Source organism: Sturnus vulgaris, chromosome 1, assembly GCF_052056855.1.
Source record: "Sturnus vulgaris isolate bStuVul1 chromosome 1, bStuVul1.hap1, whole genome shotgun sequence".
In the NCBI taxonomy this organism is placed as follows: Eukaryota; Metazoa; Chordata; class Aves; order Passeriformes; family Sturnidae; genus Sturnus; species Sturnus vulgaris.
In genome coordinates, this window is record NC_142243.1 from 20,114,213 (window position 1) to 20,135,584 (window position 21,372).

Here is a 21,372-nt window from a genome sequence, read left to right on the forward strand (position 1 = left end):
AGAAGAAAAAAATATCGTATTTAAATATGCAGAAAGTATTAAAATACCAAACAACTGAGAAGGGAGAGACAAATAAAATTATACTAGGTAAATTAATTATTTATTTTGCTAACTATCCTTAAAAATGTTAAAATATTCATCTTTTCAGAATTTCATATTCAACTATTCATAGTTAAAATACTCATATTGAAAAAATATTCACCTTCTTATATTTCTCAAAATTAGCTCTCATGATTGAAACAGATGTTTTCTTCCGTAAATTCTAAAATACGAGGCTTTTATATCACATATATATCACATTTATACCTGATATATATATAAAGAGATATTCCAAGATGCTAGCCTAAAATGCCTTATTTGGAAGTGCACAGAGTAGAATATCATAGAAAAATGTGAAAAGCATGTGCAATATATACAATTTAATCAGATTAACAGAAGAAGATGGCAGCACAAAGTACTTAGGTCCAAGATATTAACAAATAAGCTAAAGTAAAGAGAGATGATAAGATGATAAGATTTTCAGCTCCTGATTTGTCTATAAGAGAAGCAGCATCATGCTCACTTAGTTTAATGTTCTTACCATGTTACTGTTAAGACCAATCCATACAGGCACCCCATACTTTAGTGTCTTCAGCCACAGGAATGAATGACTGTAGGGGTCTAAGACACTGGAGAGGTCAAATTGATTTTGTTTGCAGTTTTCCCGTGCATCCTCCCATGTCATTTTGGTATTGATGAACAAATAACTGCTATTCCCATAACGGATAATATTGGAGAGTGATGAAGTTGTAGAAGGCAGAAATTCAGCATCTGTAAATTAAAAGATGAAAAAAAATCCACGTAATTGTTCAAAAGGGGAGTATGATTTCACTGTGGTTGCAGATAGAACTAAATAAAAGTCTTCCTTCCTTATTTCATATTCCCTGATTTATAATCAGCATGGGTTAGATGCACTATGCTTTAAGCTAGCATCAGTAGTAAAATTCAAATACAAAGCTGAAGAAAGGAAAAGAGTTGCTTAAAGCAATCTCTGACAGAGAAAAGGAGCATTCTGTGTAATCATCAAGAAGAGTATCACTGAAATTACTTAGGAGTAAGTCATAAATTTTTCATAAAATCTTTTTTTCATCAAATGAAATGGTTTGCAGAAACTGTTTGGTTTCCCAAGAATCTTTTCCCAAGAAATAAAACGTTCACAACAGACCTGTCCTTAAAAATTACTCAGATACTTAAACAGATGCTAGATTTAAATATTTTAATCTGTTTTTTTGGAGGTGATTTAGCTCAAGTTCAGTGCAGATGACTTACAATCTCACTCCAGACAGTTCATGCTACATGTACAAATCAGTATTTTCCATAACATGTTTTGAAACACAACATGTTTTTGAAACTATGTCATATCATACTAGACACAAAGATGCAGATGCAACAAAGCATTTGCTGGGAAGGGTCAGCTGAGAGCAGTGACTAACCAGACTTCTGACACATTGGACAATTTGACCCTTTTGTTCCTGAAGAACAATTTGTCTTTATTGAAAGCAAAATTACGTTTAAATCCACATATTTAAGTGATTCCCTGAAAAAAAAAGGGAAGAAAAAAGTTTGGTTTTAACTGAAAAGAGAAGTACCTGCATTAATTTGGCATATATATCCTCTGCTGTTATCACAACTCTGATCAGCCCATTTCCCTGCTTCCTTAACAGGTTTGTTTTTCATGGCAACACAATCAGCCTCGAGGCAAGAGATACAACATTAGTTAAAAATAGTTAGAAAAAGCATATATGAAGCTATTGTCCCCCATTTACATCTTCAGACACAACTAATGCTATAATTTTACTCTCATATCTTTGTAACATTTAAGAGCACGAGTTTTAAGTTCCACAAGCGATGTGGAAGTTCTATTCGTCTTACACTTCACAAATTTCTTTGTTACTTTCTATTGCACTACATTGGGGTGAGAAAGAGAACCAGAGAAATTCTAGTGTTCTCAGTCCTCAGGCATAAGGATGGAGAGGAGTCACAGACAATTTAAAGATAAATTAGCTCAATCATTGTAGAAAAGACTGGATAACTTTGCCCCAGAAATAAAAGAGAACCCTTAAATTACAATGCAATGATTTATTGTTTCAAGCTGTAATAGTACACTCATCAAAGTCAAAACAGCTCCTGCCCAAAGGCAGCAACTGCTGTCAATACCACCCTTACCATGACATTTCAACTTCTCTGACATGGACACAATAGCTATAAATTAGATTAGCACATATTAAATATACAGTGATTAGTGCAAAAGCCTGCAGGGTTACAAGTGGCTTTGTGCAATGAAACATTCATATTTATTTTATTCTGTTTACTTGTTTGCTTTTTTTTTTTTTGTCCATAAAAAGATGTTCAGATAATTACTTCATTTGTGGGTAAAAAACATTGAGGTTTAAATCTTTCAAACTGAACAGTTGTGTACTAATTTGTACTATGATAACATTTTTTTGCTAAGATCAAGTAAACTTAAAGACAAATCTAAAATTTACGAAAAAGTGACTTCATAAGTTGTCACATAAGACTTCATAAAATCCTATTAATTTACATAAAGAAGACAAACATATTTTTTCTTTGAGAAGTAGCATTTTAAAAATATTTTCCTTTAGAACTCCAAATTCTGCCTAATTTTTTCTTCCCTTAGAGATAAGAAGCTCACAGGTGTTAGTTTCAAAGACGCAGAAAAGGATATTATACATAAAAATAAAATTTCTAGAATAAAAATATCATTCAAGAGAAATAGAGTTAGCACTTTAAAGTGCTGAAGTTTGAGTACAGATCTACACACATATGATCAGAGAGAAAGGAACTCTGTGACCTATCAGATCAGTTTGTTTGACAGAGAAATAGAGAAAGTGATTTTCTGGTAGTTCGGGGCCTTTTCCGTGTAAAAATTGAATGGCTGTCTTTTATGGAGTCATGTCCTTTCTGCAACTGTGACTGGCAGAATTTGCTTATTTGCTTATATGTAAGACACCTGTTTCAGGGGAATGTTTGTAAATGTCCCCCTGCAAACTACATTCCAACTGGGAAACCCGCCAAGTTCTGGCACAGCTGTGGCCAGAGGACGGGGAGGATGTTCTCATTGTTGTGCTTTTGGGGAAATGCCATGGGGCAGGAGAACCAGTGCCCTCTTTACACAGCCCATGAGAGAGCACAGGCTGAACACAAAAGCTGTGCAGCCTTTACAAACAGAGAACTGAAAACTGAAACAAGCCTTTGTAGGAGCACTCCACGGATCCTGTCACCAGCTGATACAGCAACTGCACAAGGGCCCAAAACCATTCACTCTACCTGGATTTATATTTGACATGTATACAACTATGAAAGTAGTAAGTCAAGCAGCAACATACCTAAAATCACCACAAATGCATGAATTCAATCTTAGGCGAGGTGGGTATTAGTCTATTTCCCGACTATAACAAGTGATAGGACCAGAGGAAATGGCCCAAAGTTGTGCTAACAAATTGACACAGCTAGATTGGATATTAGGAGAAGTTTCATCACGAAAGGAGTTTTCAGGCATTGGAACAAGCTGCCCAGGGAAAAGTGGTTAAGTCACCATCCCTGGAGGTGTTTAAAAGATGTGTAGATGCAGCCCTTAGGGACATGGTTTAGTGGTGGCCTTGGCAATGCTGCATTAACAGTTGAACTAAACAATCTCAGAAGTCTTTTCCAACTTAAATGATTCTATGATTCTATCAAATCAAATTTCAGTGAACAATTTGTGATTGCTATTTACCTGGCCGCTATATGCATATAAATCCATATGTCCTGATGGGAAGCCTTTGGCCCAGTTTGTAAAGTAAACCCCTGTTCCATCTGTCCAGAGGAACCTCATTTCATGATTTATATCATTTAATCCAATCCACGTCTCAGTGGGAAAATCTTTTAAATGGAAGGTAAGGAAAGCTAGAATAAAAAAATGCAAAGAAAAAGAGAAATAATTTTAATATAGGACAGTTTAAATGTTTGGCCTAGCTGAGATTGGTGATATTAAATACTTTTTCTGAAATATGGAACACTGGAACACTCCACTGCTGGTAACACAAGAAGGTGAAATGAAAAGGAGATGAATGTTGAGTTTGAACAGGGAACTAGATATATAACTGCAGCTTTGGGCAAAATACTTCATCTAAGTATCCAATCTGGTACTAGAATGAACCCCAAAAACATGACAGAAATGGTTTTTATAATGTCTAAAGACACTTGTGAATCCTAGTTCAAGACATTAACAGCTGTGGAGATCACACACATTCTTGATAGTCCCACTAGAGTGCTTGCCCCGCAGTGACATAACTGCACCACTGAGCTCCTGCCACTTGTGTACCTGCCATTATGCCTGCACTTCCTGCAGTGATAATAGTTTTGTGCTAACAGCTCCACTGCTCGTTTCTCTTTTACCTAGAATTCAAGTCCTGTGCGTGCACTAACCACCTGAAATCTGTACTGCAGAAATTATATAAGGTGAGACTATAACTGTTTAAAAACTGGAAGTTTGATTCTTCAGCTCTTCACAAGTGGAAAACATAATTAGTACTAAGCTCTTATCAGCACTTTAAATTAAATCTATTTAATTGCTCAGACTTCAATGCATTCTTTTACAATGGTTGAATTTTCAGTGTTGAGTTCATAGACAGATGTGTTTTGCAGCATCTGTTTATCATCACATTCACATGTAGGGTAAAACAATATGCCTAAAAAAAAAGGTCTATCTATCAAAGTCAATCTAACATCTATCAAGATCTTTCCCCATCTTTAGTTTGGACACGTGCCTTGTTTATTCAAGCATGAGGTAGTTTTCCCCAGCTCATCTCCCTGAGGCATGGATGCAGCTCCTAGTTTCATGACAATAGTGAAAAGAGTGGCAGGTCTATGTGGTGAGCTCTATGTGTATGAGCACTCAAGCCTGTTTCAAGTTGCCCAAAGGCAAGTTCTCATCCTAAAGGTGCTCTGCTTGATTTAATAGAAAAGCCATGCAGCAAGTTTATGCCACCTAGTGAAACCACATTGTTTGGAATGGAAATTGCAGGGTCCAGCTGGTGTCATATGCAAGCAGAAAAAAACACTACTTTGGCTGCCAGAACAGTATACACATATAGATATATCTGAGCCAACACTAAAATTTGGTAGATTCAAGTGAAGATTTCATTGTAGATTTCTAAAAATTATATGTTTTGAAACAAAAATCGGATGTGTAATCATTATTCAAATCTGCTTGTATTCAGACTAAAACCTCAGCCAGGCTGTAAGGATTAAATGTCATCTCATCTAGTTGCTACAAAACTGTGCACAGTACCTTGCACTTGTTCATTAGGGATCGAGGCCAGGTTTCCTCCTAAATTCATGCAAGCTGTTCGTGCAGCATGCCAAGTAACACGTTCCTCTTCTGTAGATCCAAATATTTTGTAACACTAAAATATGAACAAATTCTCTATATATAATCTTTACTTCCAATATGCCCCAATTGATAATCACAATTTTAAACAGAACAGGATGGAGAAAAGGCAGTAAAATAATGCATTTATCTGAAAAACTACATTTAACTTTAAATGAGCTTTTGTGTTGGTCCTGGTTCTATATCAAATTAGAAGTCTCATTACAGTGTTTTGCTCAACAACTAAATTTGACCAGAAATCCCTAGAAAATAAGCAAATCCTGACTTTTCCATAGACAGGTAATAGTGCTAAGCATGACTGATCTTAGTCCGCCTGGTTATTAATTTTATTCTACAACACATACCACGTTAGTAAAGTTAAGGAAGACACAATGTAGTCAGTAAATAGTATTACTGTTTGGATAAAAAACACCAAGATCAAGGCATCAATACTTTAGGAATTCTGACTTAATGTGTATCAAAAGATCTGAGGAACTGACTAGAGAATTGTCTTTCATCAACTGTGACTGAATTTGCTTCATTAGAAGCATCAGAAAAGCAGTTTTCCTGCAAAAAAAATGGATAGGCAAACAAAGAAAAGCGTGCATGTGCCATAGCTCTCTGCAAAAAAATAACAATATTTTGTTTTAATAAGAAACATTTTGACTAAATAATTCCCTTTTTTTCTGTTTAATGCTTTGCCAAACATCCAGCATGGACTGTATTTGTTATGGTACCTTATTACGAAAAGAAAGCCAAGTTGGACGACATCCTCTTGGAGTTGAAAATGTTGTTGGAGGAACCGTGGAATTAATGGAACTGTTGTGCCTTTCACATATGTAGGGATTTGGATAGCCACAGTTTATATCATTCCAAAATCCTGGGTGTAAGATAAAGGGGGAACGGTGTGACACCACATCTCAAGTCAGTTAATGGAAATCAGTTTCACTCATTCTCATGTACAGTGCTTTTAGTTGAAAGATAAGATCAAAGCTGTCTCTCAGTTTATTATCATTCAGTATCAGTGTCTAGGAAAAATATGTCACTTTGTACACGCTGTAATTACAGAACATTGAAGGCTTTGTAGAACCAGGTACTAGAAATTTCATAGTGACACATTAGATCAATTTTAATAAAAAATACAAATCAGCAATCACAACCATAGACCTCTAGTCACAGACTTCTATCAGATCTTCCCCATGTTAGGCTAAAGGAAAGCACTAGAGTACAAAACTATTAAATCCTGTAAGTAATACTATGGTATACTTCTATAACTTTTTGCAAAAGACAAAAGAAAAGAGGAGGAAGAGGTGCTTCTCAGAAGAAAAAAAATGCTGTGACGCAAACACACAAACAATGAAATTCATGAGAGAACATACAAAACTCACCTAAATTCTTATACATAACTACACAGTTTTCATCATTATTTGCAAAGTTAGGTTCATGTGGTGCCCATGCCAAATAATCCACTGGAGTGCCATCCATCCAGCTTGAGAAAAACAATCCAACAAAATGCTTCTTTAACATAAAATAGAACTTCTCCCATGCTAAAAAAGGTAACTTTGCAATATGCTAAACATAGCTGTTCATAGTAAAGTGCACAAGGTTTTTCGACCAAATTGCCTCTTTACTAATTGCACTACACTTAATCTCTGCTCAGACATGTAAAATACAAACATTGAGAAAGCTGAGCATCCATGTAGATTAAGCAATGAAGAACAAAATTGTAACCAGGCAAATTATTAGGATACAGATTTTTAGTGGTCTGCAAGTGACAGAGGTGCTCAGCTTCACCCTTCAGACACATGCATAAGGTATAATAAGTATCTTAAGGTCCCTACAAAACCAGTAAGGCAGAAACATCTCATTTTCAGAGGCTCTCCTAGCATCCTAATTATCCTCTGGAAGCCCCTCATTGTTACTGTGGACTATAAGAACTGAGAACTACTAGGCATCTATCCAGGCACTTCAAACACAGACTGAACTGAATCCAGGCCTGAATAAACATCATATGTCAAAATCAATACTGGGCTGCATACTGAAAGGCCTGCAGAAAACCTGCTTGACCTCACAGTGCAACAGCCATCATTGTTCTAGAAAAAGAAAATAGGTTTCATTTGTTCCTTTAATAGAGTCTGTTCTCAACAGTTAAGGATGGGGAAAAAGAACATTTTTACCTACCAGAAGTCTTACATATTTCCAGTTAGAACAGCTATTTATATTTTCAGTATAAATCACAGAATAAAGGAAACTAGAATTCCTGAATAAAAATTCAAAATACATTAGCTACATTGTAATTTTTTGCCTAACTTTGAGTGAATTCTATTTAGAAAACATGCAGCATTTCTTCTGGATAATCTAGAGCTAAATCAAGATGTAATTAGCCACTTGGGAATACAATAATTTTTAGATTAGGTCTCAAAACTGGGTATGACGTACCTTGTACGTTGGTCAATACTCAGTTGTAAACCAATGAAATATGCATCCTCTTTGCCATTTTTCAATATCTGGAATGCAAAAATTAAAATTTTACAAATGCCCTCTATTATGTTACTGATGAGTAATATACCTCTAACTGACAGAGGATATGAACTGGATATGTTCTCTAGCTACAACATTTAAGTGAAAGTAGATCACAGCTGAGACCCCACAGGCAAACTTCACCATTGACAAAAAGGTGTAGTCCCTGTATCAGCATTTCTCACATTTTACTTGAAAGCCACTGAAATCAGCACCTATTGCACAATCTTTGCAGTGGATTTATCTGACAAATTTCTTGCAAAGACAAGCCCCTCTCCACATTTTGGATATTAATTGATACATGTCCTTGTGTCTTCTCACTGTCACTCTTCAGCCAGCTCAGGAAATGTTCTACGTAGTTCTAGTATAACTTTTAAGCAAATTCCTGATTAAAAATAAGTTGGCCTCAACCAGCATAATAAAGTAAACAAATCCAATGATATAAGAAATAGGATTTCAAAGCTCTTTCTAATGACATAATCCATGTCCCAGTTTCTTCTCTCTCCATAATTATATTCTCACAACAAGAAGGAGCCAAAGGAGCAAACTTAAGGACCAAAAAGAGACTGTTAGGTAGACTATAGCCCAGATAAACATATAAGATCTAAAGCCAATGTTCTGAATGTTGCATGTAAGTCACTTGCTGCTTTGACCCACTACTTAGGATATCCTACACAATCATAGCTCACCAGTGTAATACTTCTTCCTAAAATGAAACCAGAGATCCCTTAAAAATTAGCATTAGTTTGTTCTTTATACTAATCTGGTTTAGTGTAACTGCAATTTCATATAAAACTTGTAGAGAGAACGCCACGGTGAAAAGGATCTGTGCCCATGCTCACTTGTTTTGGATGGTTTATTCCATAGTATTAATGATTTTTCTTACATATCGCCAGAGGAACTTTCTTTCACTTTCACTCTCAATGACAGAAAGGTCTCCAAAGTTCTTCTTGCAGAACTCACGACCCTGTTCCATAGGAGCAGTCTCCGTGCTGAAATAGTACTGTTTGTCTTCATGGATAATCCACCCATCCTCAGTAGTCCTGTATTCTGCAAGATAATTGCCAAGATAACTATTCTGCTCCTGAGATACAAGACATCCTCCTTAATAAAATTTTAACAATGCTTTTGAACACACACTCACAAAAAGAGCAATAGCAGTAACACCTACCAGGTGCAGAAGATTCTGTTGGTTCAGGCTTCACACTTGCCCCTGTGAGAAAAAAATCTATTTATTAAGATTGTATACTTTCTGTCTGAAGAGAAGACATTTACTGTGACTGATAGGCATGTTTTAATACTGACATTGACTTTTACAGTTAGCAGTGGATTTAACAACAAAATGTAGAAGGAACTAAGTTGCCTAAATCTCTTATTTTTGGTATACTATTCAATTTTAAATATATAGTCTTGTTGCCTGAGGCTATTCCTTACATATAAAGTATAATAAATACCTTGAACTTTACCTGAATCAAGTAATTTTTATTATTCGTTGAAAGCAGTAAACCTTATGTCCCAAAGCATAAACTCTGTTAAGACAGCTGTCCTGGATCTCCATCTCTCTCTTTTCCCCAGGTCTCAAATACTTGAATTCTGGCTTAAACCAGAGGCAGCACGAATGGAGTCTGGGTTATCATCTGATGTGGTGTCCTAACTGCTACAACATGAGGTTCTTTCCATCTTTTCTGGTTGAGAGTAACTTCTACCTTGATCTTATAAATTTCCCTAGATAAAATCTCACTGGAAAAGATCTCAAGAAATTAACCGGTCCTTAAAGAAAAGGAAAACTTTAGACTAAAGAAATCCCCTGTTTGTTTTTGCTATGGCATCATGGAGATGGGCTCTTGGATGTCATCATTAGTATCTCAGGAAAGCAATTTTTCATACAGAAAAACTGTCAATTTAGGCTTACCAATTAGTTTTGTACTAAATATAATCTCACAAATAACAACATTTATTAAGAAAATCTATGCCAAAGAAATTCTCTTACCAATAAAAGGCAGAGCCGATATTTATTGTCAATAATCTAATGCAGCATCTATCTTTATTTTGCTCCTCTCCATCCCATCTTACTGTAAGAATGCATTAAAGCACTTAAATGTGCACTTTCTAAAAAGCTCAAATTTAGATAGATGCACTGCAAATGAAACTCAAGTGTTCCCTAAATTATAAATATTGTCTTGATATCGTCAGTAAATAGAAAGCATCCAAACACATATCTCATGAGAATTCAGCAAGTAATCGACATGTGCAAATAGAAATAAAGTGTCTCAAAACCAGGCTCCATCCTGAAACTATACATTCTTAGCAGACAAAACAGCAACTCAGGCAAGTGAAGGAGAAAACTATTCTTATAAAGAGATTTTGACATTTTTTTTATTAAAATTAAGGTAAAAATAAACCCAGAATATTATTTTATTACACTGATACACAGGAGTAAGAAATACCTTTTCTTATTTGGCAAATCCATCCATACATATAATCACAGTGCCTGTCATTCCAACGCATGCTGGAATCACCACTGATCTCTGTACAAAGTTCAACTCCTTGATAATTATTTGGTTCTCCAAAGCCCCAGTTTTCATACCTCACCTATGACAGAAGAAGATTCTATTATATGGAAATAAAGTAAGGGAGAGAGGGAGGAGACAGCATCAAAGTACAGACCTACGAATTGTTCCTATTGTCAGGTTAAAAACTTAGGTAGGAGGAAACCAGAATCTTCCTCTGCAAATGCTGACATTTCAAACTTTTTTCAGATTACAAATGGATTGCAGCTTAGGTAACAGTTGTTTTTGTTCACACATGGAAGAATATAAACATTTTTATGGGACCTAAATTCTGTGAAATACATTTAATAACAATGTTGTGGCATGCTACATCTTGGTATTAAATTAATTTAATTTACAGTATGAGTAAAATGGGATTTTATTCAGATACAATAAAAATGTTGGCATTTGCCTCAGAAAGCATTACTGCTATCCTAATTTTCCTGTATAAAATCCAGTTTCAGGTTTCTCTACTGTAAATTGCCATAAATATATCTTGATCAACCTTGCATCAAGTACACCTACATCTCCAAAATCACTTTTCTTTCTACAGTTTTATACCTTAATTTAAAGTGCAGTAAGTCAAATGTTTAAGAAGTATCTTCATCTCCATGGAATGTAAGCCATTGCAGATAATGAGCCAAGAACAACTAAAGAAAGACCATTTCACACAAAAATACCTTTCATTTATAAGAACACCCTTCTAGTCTACATGTATTTAATTTCCTTGTTGATTCAATATGTATCTTCTAATCAAAAATCAGTATGTTTTAGCCAAAAATATCAAGCCATGAAATTGCTATTCATTAGCTTTCCCAAAAAGAGCACAATACAGAGGGTTATGATTAAGCATAAAATTACACAGAAACACATACACTATACATAAATGAGAAGCACGGGGAATGCAGAATAACAGCTGTGGAAAATTAAATTACTCACTGGAGATCCATCACTCCAAGCAAAGCCATCGTCAGGATTCAAGTAATATAAACCCATCCAGAAATTCTGGTGATAATAGCCATTGTTTCTAAAAAAAACCCAAACAAGTACCAATACTAGTAAGGGCATTACAATATTTTTAACAATCTATAATTTACTACAGTTAAGAGTTCTCTAAGGATAACTTAATGCTGTTAAAAACAATAACAAACAAGATGGAAATAAATTAAAATGCAACTGCTTTTAGCTGTCATCATTATGCATGAGCTCAGATTGCAATGCAGATCAAGAAAATTATCAAATACAACTCCTGTTCGTAAAGTTACTTAATACCTTTGTATAATGGTTCCCTGGCTGCTCCATTTCTCAACTCTTCATTTTCTCTGTAAATGTACTTACAGTTTTCAAACAGAAAGTTACTTTCTGCAGTTGAATCACATTTTTAAAATATCACCTTTAACTAATCCTTCTCTGCAAGCAGACACTGATTTACTGATTTATCTGAATATATTCAGTCAATTTGTGGCAATGAAGCATCTGACACTTCTTCCTTACTGTAAATACACAGCCGGGATTCTAGTATGATCATAGCATTTTGTAGGGCCATGACATTTCTTGCTTCTTGGTTAGCCAGGAATGTACAAGATCCTTGAGCCTGGTTTGTTCTGGTCATGTTGCAAGTGTTAGATTTTCACCTTATTTAGAAATCTCACATCTGTTTTTTGCAGTTCAGAGACTTAACAACCTTATTTACCTCCGTCATATCTTTTTTATTAGTTCATAAAAGTGACAAAAAATCACCATGTTATCCAGATTTATTAAACTGTGACCATTTTTGTACACTTTTGTGAAAACTGACATCTGTAGTAATTTTATAATATCAACAACACCTCAGTAAATAGATTTACTTCAGATGATAAATGTTGCCTTAAGTAGATATCTTGCCAATGTTATTTCAGCACTAGCTTCTGAGGTTATTGCTGCTAGCCATACAACTCCTGCCATTTCATCAGCTCTATGCTTTTGCTGTGTGTTTGACACTGACACAGACACGGAAGGCAGACTGGCTCATACAGAAGTAAACCCAGAAGAAGAAACATTCCAGGGAGACCAGGAGGCAGGCTGGAGCGGCTGCCGGTCCCCGCGGATACTCACGCGATGGAGCGCCATATCACGTACTGCTCGTCCTTGCCGTTGATGGAGGCCAGGTCTCCCCCTATGGAGCGGCAGAACTCCTGCGATTCCAGCCAAGTCTTCTTGTGCTCTGCTCTGGAAAAAGGCTAAAGAGACCGTTTTGCCATCAGACAAATAGAGCGCAAGATCAAGAAATATTAGCTACCCCAAAGCAATTGATTTGCAATTATATTCTGTGGGGATTACAGAAACTCTGAGTCCAGGGCTTAGGAGTGCTCTCCTCTGTGAAACACAGGCTTGGAATGAACTCTCTAAGTCAAGTTAGCTCTCTGCATTGCTGATAGGAGTGTCCACTGCAAGGCAACAACCAGACAACAAGCTTAACAGAACTGGAATTTAAGAACGGAAGGTCAAACCTGAAGACTAGTTTTTAACAGAATAAACAAGACCATGAGCATTTCAGTAGAAAGGAAAAAGACTTTTACATATAATCTGGAAAAAAGATTATAAAACAATATGCCAGTTTTTATTGGGATCACAAAATATTCTTAGTTGTAAGAGACCCACAAGGATCATCAAGTCCAACTCTTCTGTGAACGGCCCATCAAAGGACCACATCTTCAGCCCTGGCATTATAAGCACTATGTTCTGACAAACTGAGCTAATCACATGTATGTGAAGCAAACAGAAACTACCTTAATGCAAAAATAAGAACATACTTACTTTGAAACAGAAGCTAATACGATTGCTTGAGTCCCAGCCTTCTGGACACCGGGGGACAGGAGTTGTTGTGGGAACAGGTGGAAGTGTCACTCCTTCTGCCCACACTTTGCATATGAACTTTGCCTTTTCTTCACATTTTATTACATCCCATAGTCCACCTGCTATTCCAGTCCTCATGGCAACACAGCCTGGCTTTCTTCCTGATTGTAAACAGGAATGTACAAAAATGCCATTTAGGGTGTTATAAGTAGTTAGAAAATTTCATATTCTATCCTGGCAGAAAGAAAGTCATTGTACAGAGTCAAAAATGTTTCTAATACTAGAGCAGGTCCCTGGGAGGGCCATGAAAATCATCAGGAGAACACCTCTCCTACAAAGAGAGGCTTAGGAGGGGGGTTGTTCACCCTGGAGAAGACTACAGGGAAACATTATTATGGCCGCTCAATATCTAAAGAGTGCTTAGAAGATGAAGAAAGACTTTTTACCAGAACTTATCAAAGAGCTTTGCCAGAATGACAGAACAAGGGATAACCATTTTAAAATGAAAGAAGGTAGATTCAGATAGGGCATAAGGAATGAATTTTTTAATTATGAAGGTGGTGAGTAACTGTAACAGTTTGCCTGGAGAAAAGTTCATTCATGAAAGTTCTCAAGGTCAGGTTGGACTAGGATTTGAGCAACTTGGTCTAGTGGAAGGTGTCCATGGTAGGGGATGGGGACTAGATGTTCTTTAAATGTTCTTACAACACAAACCATTCTGTGATCCTAAGATTTTAATTCATGAAGAATAAAGAAATGTTTCTTTGTGATGTGATCACGTCGGAGATTAAATTACCTCCCATTGCCATATTTTGTCTCTCTTGTCCTACCTTACAATCCCATTTTCTCTAGGACTCAGAGATGCTTCATGCATGCTGTGATCTGAGACACTCAGAAGGTGCAGTGAACAAGAGTGCTATGAGATGTGGCTGCACAGGCAGCACTCACAAGGAGGGTCACTAGGCATGCAGAGATTGCTCCTCCAGAGTAGCACAGGCACTGACTCCCCCAGAACAATAGCAAATCAGAAACTGATCTCAATGAAAAGTTTCTTCCCAAGCTCATTGCAAAAACTCATTTCAGCACTAGGCAGGAACTTAGCAATCACACTGGATTCTTGGGGAAAGCACTTGGATGTATTTGAAAGCCATTGGCCATTATGTCATCAAGAGGGCCCTAAAGAAAAGACTTATTTTGGGCCCTGGACTCATTAAACAGCACAGAGTCATACCTACCAGGCATTTCAGAATTCCAGTGTGTAAATAAGACAGATTCACCATTAGCCCACTTGAATGTCCCCTTTTCTTCTACATCTGAAAGTCCAATCCAAAAGTATCTTTCTGTTCTCAGTCCAACCAGGCTGGTCAGATAGGCTTGTTCATATCTGTTCAAAAGAAATCAGTCAATGAATTAATACTGTTAAATTTATTTTTTAAAGTTGCAAAAGGTTTGCTATTTTCTCAGAATTACCACTGCGCCTTCTTGAAAGCAAAGCTTGGATGGATTTTCTCTAGCAAAGAATATAACAAAACCATTAAATAATAGACATTTTGTAAGCTTTGCTATCAGAGTATTTTGCTTTCTTCTCAGATGCCCAGTGAATAAGATGGCCTAATCATGGGCTGACAGGAAATAAGGTGGTAAAGAAGAAACCTGACATGCTTTATGTTTTATGCCACTGTATTTTGTGAGCTTCTACTACTCTTGCATTTTATTACTTTTTGCTCCAGACAAATCCAAAACTGAAAAAGGAATCTCAGCATTACTAAAGAAAGTAACAAAAAGTAGAGACTAAAGTAATATGACACTAAATTATAAAACTAAGGAGCACTGTAAATTAGATCCAATGATTAAGCAAGACAAGTAGTTATATTTAGCAAACAAACCTATGTAGAGGTAAAGTCTGTCATAGTGCACTATGGTGTTTAAATAAACAGCTCTTAAGAAATCAGAGCAAATTTAAAAAAAAACTCCCCCAAACAAGGTGTGGTCTGAAGGCCACATTAATGTTAGAACATTTTTATGGCAGCTGCAGTGCTATCTGTGTTTAGAGAGCTACCATTTGTGACAGCTGGAGCTTTCATAGTAGAAAATACCTATTTTGATTATATAGAAACAAATAAGAGATTGTATAAAGCATCAACTCATCTGTAGGAAAAGTATTTCGTTTCTTAAACCTTATTTTTTTCCTATATTTCACATAGAGTAATGTGCACTACTCCAGAAATTTTGCACACACTGAACCCTGGCTGCATTGTGACAGATTTTCAGGTACTGAGCGCTTTACATAATTTGATTTCTCACTTAATTTTTTTAAAAGTACCTCAATTCAAAGACCAGATAGTTGAAAATTATATCCTCTTGTTTATTTGTACTACCTCTTGAATTCAGAGCCATATCTCTTCATTTAATAATCAAATTTTGATTCGGTATACCTCACTCAAGTTAGCCATCAAAATTTAGAAGTGGAAGATATAGTTCTATTTTTTATTTGACATAACCATCTATATCAATACTGATTTCATAGCCAGGACCTACTTTCAGTATAAACCAGATTCCTGGACTTGAATTTATATGTAAAAACTGTGAGAAGTTCTGTATTGACAGATAGTTGTCCTCTGAAACTAGATTTTTTCCCAGATCAGAGTCTTTATTCTGATATGCAGGTGATGCTAGAAGTTGAATCTTCATGTTACCCCCTCAGACAAGTAAACATTTACCTACCTGTCTTCAACAGTTGCTAAAAAAGCCTGATGCCTTCCACAGGTTTGATTTGCTTGTGGAAATGTTACAAATGTATTTCCAATTAAGTAACAATAAAACCCATGTCTTTTCCAGCCCTGTTAAAACAAATGTGAAGTGATCACATGTGGGAAAGGGAGATGGAAAAGGAAAAGGAAAGGGAAAGGGAAAAGGAAAGGGAACCAACAAAACAGAAAGTTGATTTATACCACCATTACCTAACCACTAGACTAAGGAACAACGTAACTGAAAAAGAGTGGAAGCAGGCAGTTTCAAATTTTTTTATAATTTTGTTTCATAAAATAATTTTTCATATGTAATGAATTGTCAATCAATGTATTCTACTCACAAAGGGGTGAGAGGCTTTGCTGTGCACCTTTTGTGCTCAGAACAGGATTAAAACAAGCAAATAGGCATTATGCAATCACGAGGATGGTCTTGAAAAGCAAACTTCAGCTTGAATTTTCAGAAAGGGAATGAGACCTCAAACAAGTTTGTTTATTCTTAGCTAACATTAAAACCCACTCCTAAAGTTTTTTACATTCAATTATTGTTTACTCAGGAGCATGCTATGAGAGAAGGTTGCTGTGAACAGCCACAGTTCAAAAAAATTTTCTTCTGATGGCTTTTAATTGCTCACTTTTGAGAGACGTTTCCTACAAGCATGCACTTGGTTCTGTAGGCAATGATAAACATCCATAAGCATGAGGAACACTTAATTTCCTCCAACACTTGTGAGGATTCCAGGTACTCTTTACAAATACTGGGAATAATCACCAAAGACTTTCTCTAAAGCTGTGTAAAGCAGACTTGGAAGAAAAGGCAATTTCTTCAAGGAAAATAAATAACAATATTTCCTATGACATAATATATTGCAATAGTTTTTTGTAATTACTGGGTGTTATGTCATTAAAAGGCAAGCAAGTAAACAACAGATCTGCTGACAATTCAGAAGAAGCACAATAGAGTCATTTTACTTGCCCACTCATAATAAGTTGCTTAAAGTAGAAAGCACTGCCAGAGAGCACAGCAAAGCCCTGAGAAAAGTATTTAGACAGGGACGCCCTCCCTGCTATGAACAATTTTGTAGAAAACTGTAGCCAGAGCTGAAGTGCAGCTGATGGTACAGGCAAACTCTTTAGGGAAGCTTGAATGCCAATCAAGGATAAATGGTCTGCTGCAGACATAACAGGTTTGAGATTTGGTTTAAATTCTGGAAAAAGAAAGGGAGTATCAAGAGCCAAGTGACAGTCATAGATTAGATTTAGTCATATATATCACCTAGCCCATCTGCCACAGAAATGAGAAGGCAAACTCTTCTGATTCTGATGAAACAGAACCTATTTTTCCTGTTTTTTTCTGTCACCTAGGTGACAGTTTGTCTTTTTCATCATTCTTAGCAGTCTATTCAGATTAGACAGCTTTTTCTTCACTTACTCTCTGGCAGCCCATGTCAACAGTTTCCTCTTCTGTAGGAGCATCTGACATAGGTTTCCTTTTACAGATGTAGCCAATTTTCTTTTCACAAGAATGGTCTGCCCAAAATCCATCCTGAACATACAAACAGAACCTCAGTCAACTGAGCTTTAATCTCCAAAAAAAAACTGGTTTACACTTCTAAGTATTTAACAATTAATTTTTTGATAGCTTTCAACAGAGAAAATCCTTCATCTAAGTTCAATACTTAGCTCCAATGTCATTCCTGTCTCACTTCTTCTGGAGCTGATTTACCTTCACTTACACTTTCTTTGATTTTCTACCTTTCTGAAAAGCAATCCCTTGAGGGTGACCGCAATACACCATCTTTACAAAGACTACTGATTTAATAATCATGTTGGAGGAAAGGGAGATATCATCTATCCCCACATAGATACTGCATTTGCTGTAGATATACAGCTCTAACAGCAAAAAAAAATCAATGCCAGAAGACTGCATTCCTCAGTTAATACTTACACAAAACTTTGAAGATGTGAAAAGTTCTATGTCAAAGTTAGAATTAATATTCTTATTCCTCATACTGCAGCTTCTTAGAAGGAACAATGACATTCAGTGGGAGTTGTACTGAAAGTAAGGAACATCACTCCATGTTCCCAAAATAATTTACACACATTTTGCTGAACAGATGAACTAAGGTATTAAGAGACAAAGGGAAACTTGTGCGCCATTCAGCTGTGCCTTAAAGACTACACCTTTGTAATTGTAATTTCATAGCAGTTGGTGGTAATTTCTTTTTTTTATTATTCTTTTTATTCTTTTGCAACCCCCTCCTCCCTGCAAATGTAAAATAATTATCATGGTAATTCACGGACACTTGTGCCACAATTCCAAGCTCTCAAGAGACTCCAAGAGACTCAAAAAACCCTGCTTCCAGCAAAAAATTCTCCCAAAGCTCAATACTTCTGCCTCCAACAACAAAGCCTTGGATGTTCACCTGGTGCTTGCATCTGTCCTGTGCCTACTGCAAGGCAAGTCCATTGGTGGCTGTCCCATCATCTCCTACCATGTCTGTCTCATTAGGCTGGTAAACCCTTCAAATAATCACCCAAATCTCTGACCTTCTCAGACTGGGAGAAATCAGCTTTGCAAAACCTTCAGACTTCTCCAACACAAGAAAACCTACTCTGAAGCTATGGGTCCATAGTTGCAGGAAGATAATTTGCTGCCTTTCCATAACTTTGTTTTCAGTGGGAAATCCATGCAGTAATTTCTAGATACTTATTACTATGTCTTATGAGCTGCCTTTTGCAAATACAACTCTGCTCTCTTTCTTGTTAACTAAACCCAAATACCTCCTTGAAAAAGAAGGTGGTGTTAGAGACAGGGCCAGGCTTTGCTCCATAAAAATATGTGATGGATTTAGATGGCTTCTGCAAAGGACTGATCAACTCAAAAATAGCAACAATGCAAACATAAATGCACTTAGGTAGGTAAACAACAAACTGAGAAGGTCAACTTATAGTTACGCATTGTTAATTTCGCAAAATAAGAAAATAACCTTTGGAACATGTACACACTTTCTTCCCTCCGGATAAAATAGGCAAACTCTAGAGGTGGGAAGTTTGATATTTTAATTGTCACAAAAAGGAATAATACAACATCAACACAGACTGACTTTCATGCCAGGTATTATCTCTGTTCCTGTAATACTCCCAGGTCACTGATCATTGCCTGATTCCAGAAGACAGCCATTTCAAAGCAGCCTTTAAATTGCAGGTATACAATCACTCAGCACAGACTTTCACTAATGCCACAGCTAAATATTTTACTACTTTTCTCACAGCTCTTCATGTGCAGTGCAGATACAAGCGTAGTAATTAAACCACCTAGATCCAAGATTTATAACTTTGCCTAGAAACATAAAACTAAGATTTCTGTTTTCTTCTAAAGAGAGTATTTCTCTCTATCATCAATGAAAATTGCTAGTGCAATTTTTAAGGTGAATCCCATATTCAGTCAAAGCATTAAAAAGCCAAACATATCCAAAATGTCTTTTTAGCTTCCTGAAGAAACACATTTACATGTTCAACTGTTTCCCAGTGTAATTACAAAACTCTTTTAAAAGTCCACATGCACAAACTGAAATTTAGAAATATGGATCTTGGGGGGCAGTTGCCACTACTTGTCTGCTTCTCAGGGAAGACACTGGAATTTTCTGGCAACGTCAAACAGAGGTCTTTCCTTAAAAAATTAATTCCTGACTCTAAAATAGGCTGCTTCAAGCAGTAATATCTCCGTTTTTAAAATTACTTTTTATTATTTGCTCTTGCATAGGAAAAGCTCAAATGATAAATGAAATTATAAGTCAATTTAGTCAATAGCTTTGTGACTTTACCTTTCCCTTCATAACAACACAGTCCTCTTGCCTGTTGTTTGCATGAGTGGGTTCTCCACGAAGCCACTTAGTGTAGGTGACAGGTGTTCCATCACTCCATTCAAAATACATCTGAACCTTGAGGTCATTCAACCCGATCCACAGCTCATCAGATGGCTCTAAAACATACAAATAACAATTCTGTCACATAATATGAACTTTTGTCTTTGTGAAAAAGAAAAAAAATTTATTCTCGGGAAGTTGAAAATGCAGTCAGGAAATTAGGATTCTCAGCCTCATAGAAGTCAGACTGATTCTCATATACCCACTCCAGTCACCAGGAAAGGCCACTCACCAAAGTTGCAATAAAATAAGTGTGTTCAACTTCACAGAACACTTTGCTGAATTATATTGCAACACAACTAGGTTCATCTTCTTTTCCAATTCAAAACTCTTTTAACGAGGTAAGAATAAACACCTAATAAAATATTACTTCCCCTTTTCCTCCTAGTTTTACTACATTGAAGAAAGAAATGTCCTATTTTCTATTGCTAAGACACCCAGTGATGTCTTTTAGAGCTGAAAACCAGACTACTTGCAAGTTTCCCATTATATGTGTTCCTATATTTTATTTCATTTCAGGGTAAAATGAAATTCGTGTGGTGTTTGATTTTTTTCACTTTACAGGAAGTAAAGTTAGCTGTTGGCTTTTGTCTGGAGGAAACTGCAGGACTGGTCAAGGAATTTACTTCACACTATCTGTTTTGGGGAGGTTTATTTGCTTGTATTTAAATTCTTCCACTCTAACACGCTGCTACTATAATGTTCATGTCTAGTTTTGCTCTTAATAAACTATTTGAATAAGGAGGATTAAAAATTTGGGCATTTATAATCAGTCTGAATTGCACAATTGTCACAAGGTATTCCTACCGAGAACTGATATTTTGACTTTGTTCAGCGAAATTGGCATTTCTTAAAATATAATTTCATTATTTATTTCCATAATTTATTTCCAGCATATACTATAGGGAGTAAGTGCTTGCTTTTGTCTGCAGCACGACTACTCACACTGACCAACTGCATGCCCAGTCCTTTCCTTGGATAGCTGTCTTTCCAAGCAAAGTATAAATGACTTGGTTGCTAGAATTTGCTCATTATAAACATTCTTCATGAACAATAAGAGGATTACATTTTAACAATTTTTCCCTTAATTTATGACCTTTTATTTCTAGTCCTCAAACTCAGAGGTTTTTCTCCTGTTCAGTTTGTTATCAAAGTTCTTGCATTCTTGCATAAGTCTTCCTCTAACACACTCTATCCAGACTGACCACAGTCAACCTGACAATGAAATCACCCATGGAAGTTAAAAATATCAGATTTTGTGAGCCCACACAAAAGGACACTAGTTGCAGGAGCAGGTCTCTCAATAGAACTGGAACTGTTTCTTTTCTGTTACTTCTGTCCCTAGCAACAGAAGTGCCTATAAATAAGCTAAAAGTCATTGT

General features: G+C 36.2%; 1 protein-coding gene across 1 annotated transcript in view; it reads right to left on the bottom strand.

Moving 5' to 3' along the window:
• The window catches only part of LOC106863716 (mannose receptor C-type 1), a 52,550-nt gene that overhangs the window by 8,140 nt on the left and 23,038 nt on the right, over nucleotides 1-21,372 (bottom strand). Inside the window, exons 8-24 of the mRNA XM_014893268.2 lie at nucleotides 19,889-20,046; nucleotides 17,494-17,607; nucleotides 16,039-16,154; nucleotides 14,550-14,698; nucleotides 13,276-13,475; nucleotides 12,574-12,698; nucleotides 11,419-11,506; nucleotides 10,378-10,522; nucleotides 9,102-9,143; nucleotides 8,817-8,980; nucleotides 7,850-7,917; nucleotides 6,799-6,899; nucleotides 6,148-6,290; nucleotides 5,333-5,447; nucleotides 3,776-3,945; nucleotides 1,629-1,731; nucleotides 581-810 (exon numbers count right to left, since the gene is read on the bottom strand). Of these exons, the coding sequence (XP_014748754.2) occupies nucleotides 581-810; nucleotides 1,629-1,731; nucleotides 3,776-3,945; nucleotides 5,333-5,447; nucleotides 6,148-6,290; nucleotides 6,799-6,899; nucleotides 7,850-7,917; nucleotides 8,817-8,980; nucleotides 9,102-9,143; nucleotides 10,378-10,522; nucleotides 11,419-11,506; nucleotides 12,574-12,698; nucleotides 13,276-13,475; nucleotides 14,550-14,698; nucleotides 16,039-16,154; nucleotides 17,494-17,607; nucleotides 19,889-20,046 (2,231 nt within the window). The remainder of the gene's footprint in view (nucleotides 1-580; nucleotides 811-1,628; nucleotides 1,732-3,775; nucleotides 3,946-5,332; nucleotides 5,448-6,147; nucleotides 6,291-6,798; nucleotides 6,900-7,849; nucleotides 7,918-8,816; nucleotides 8,981-9,101; nucleotides 9,144-10,377; nucleotides 10,523-11,418; nucleotides 11,507-12,573; nucleotides 12,699-13,275; nucleotides 13,476-14,549; nucleotides 14,699-16,038; nucleotides 16,155-17,493; nucleotides 17,608-19,888; nucleotides 20,047-21,372) is intronic.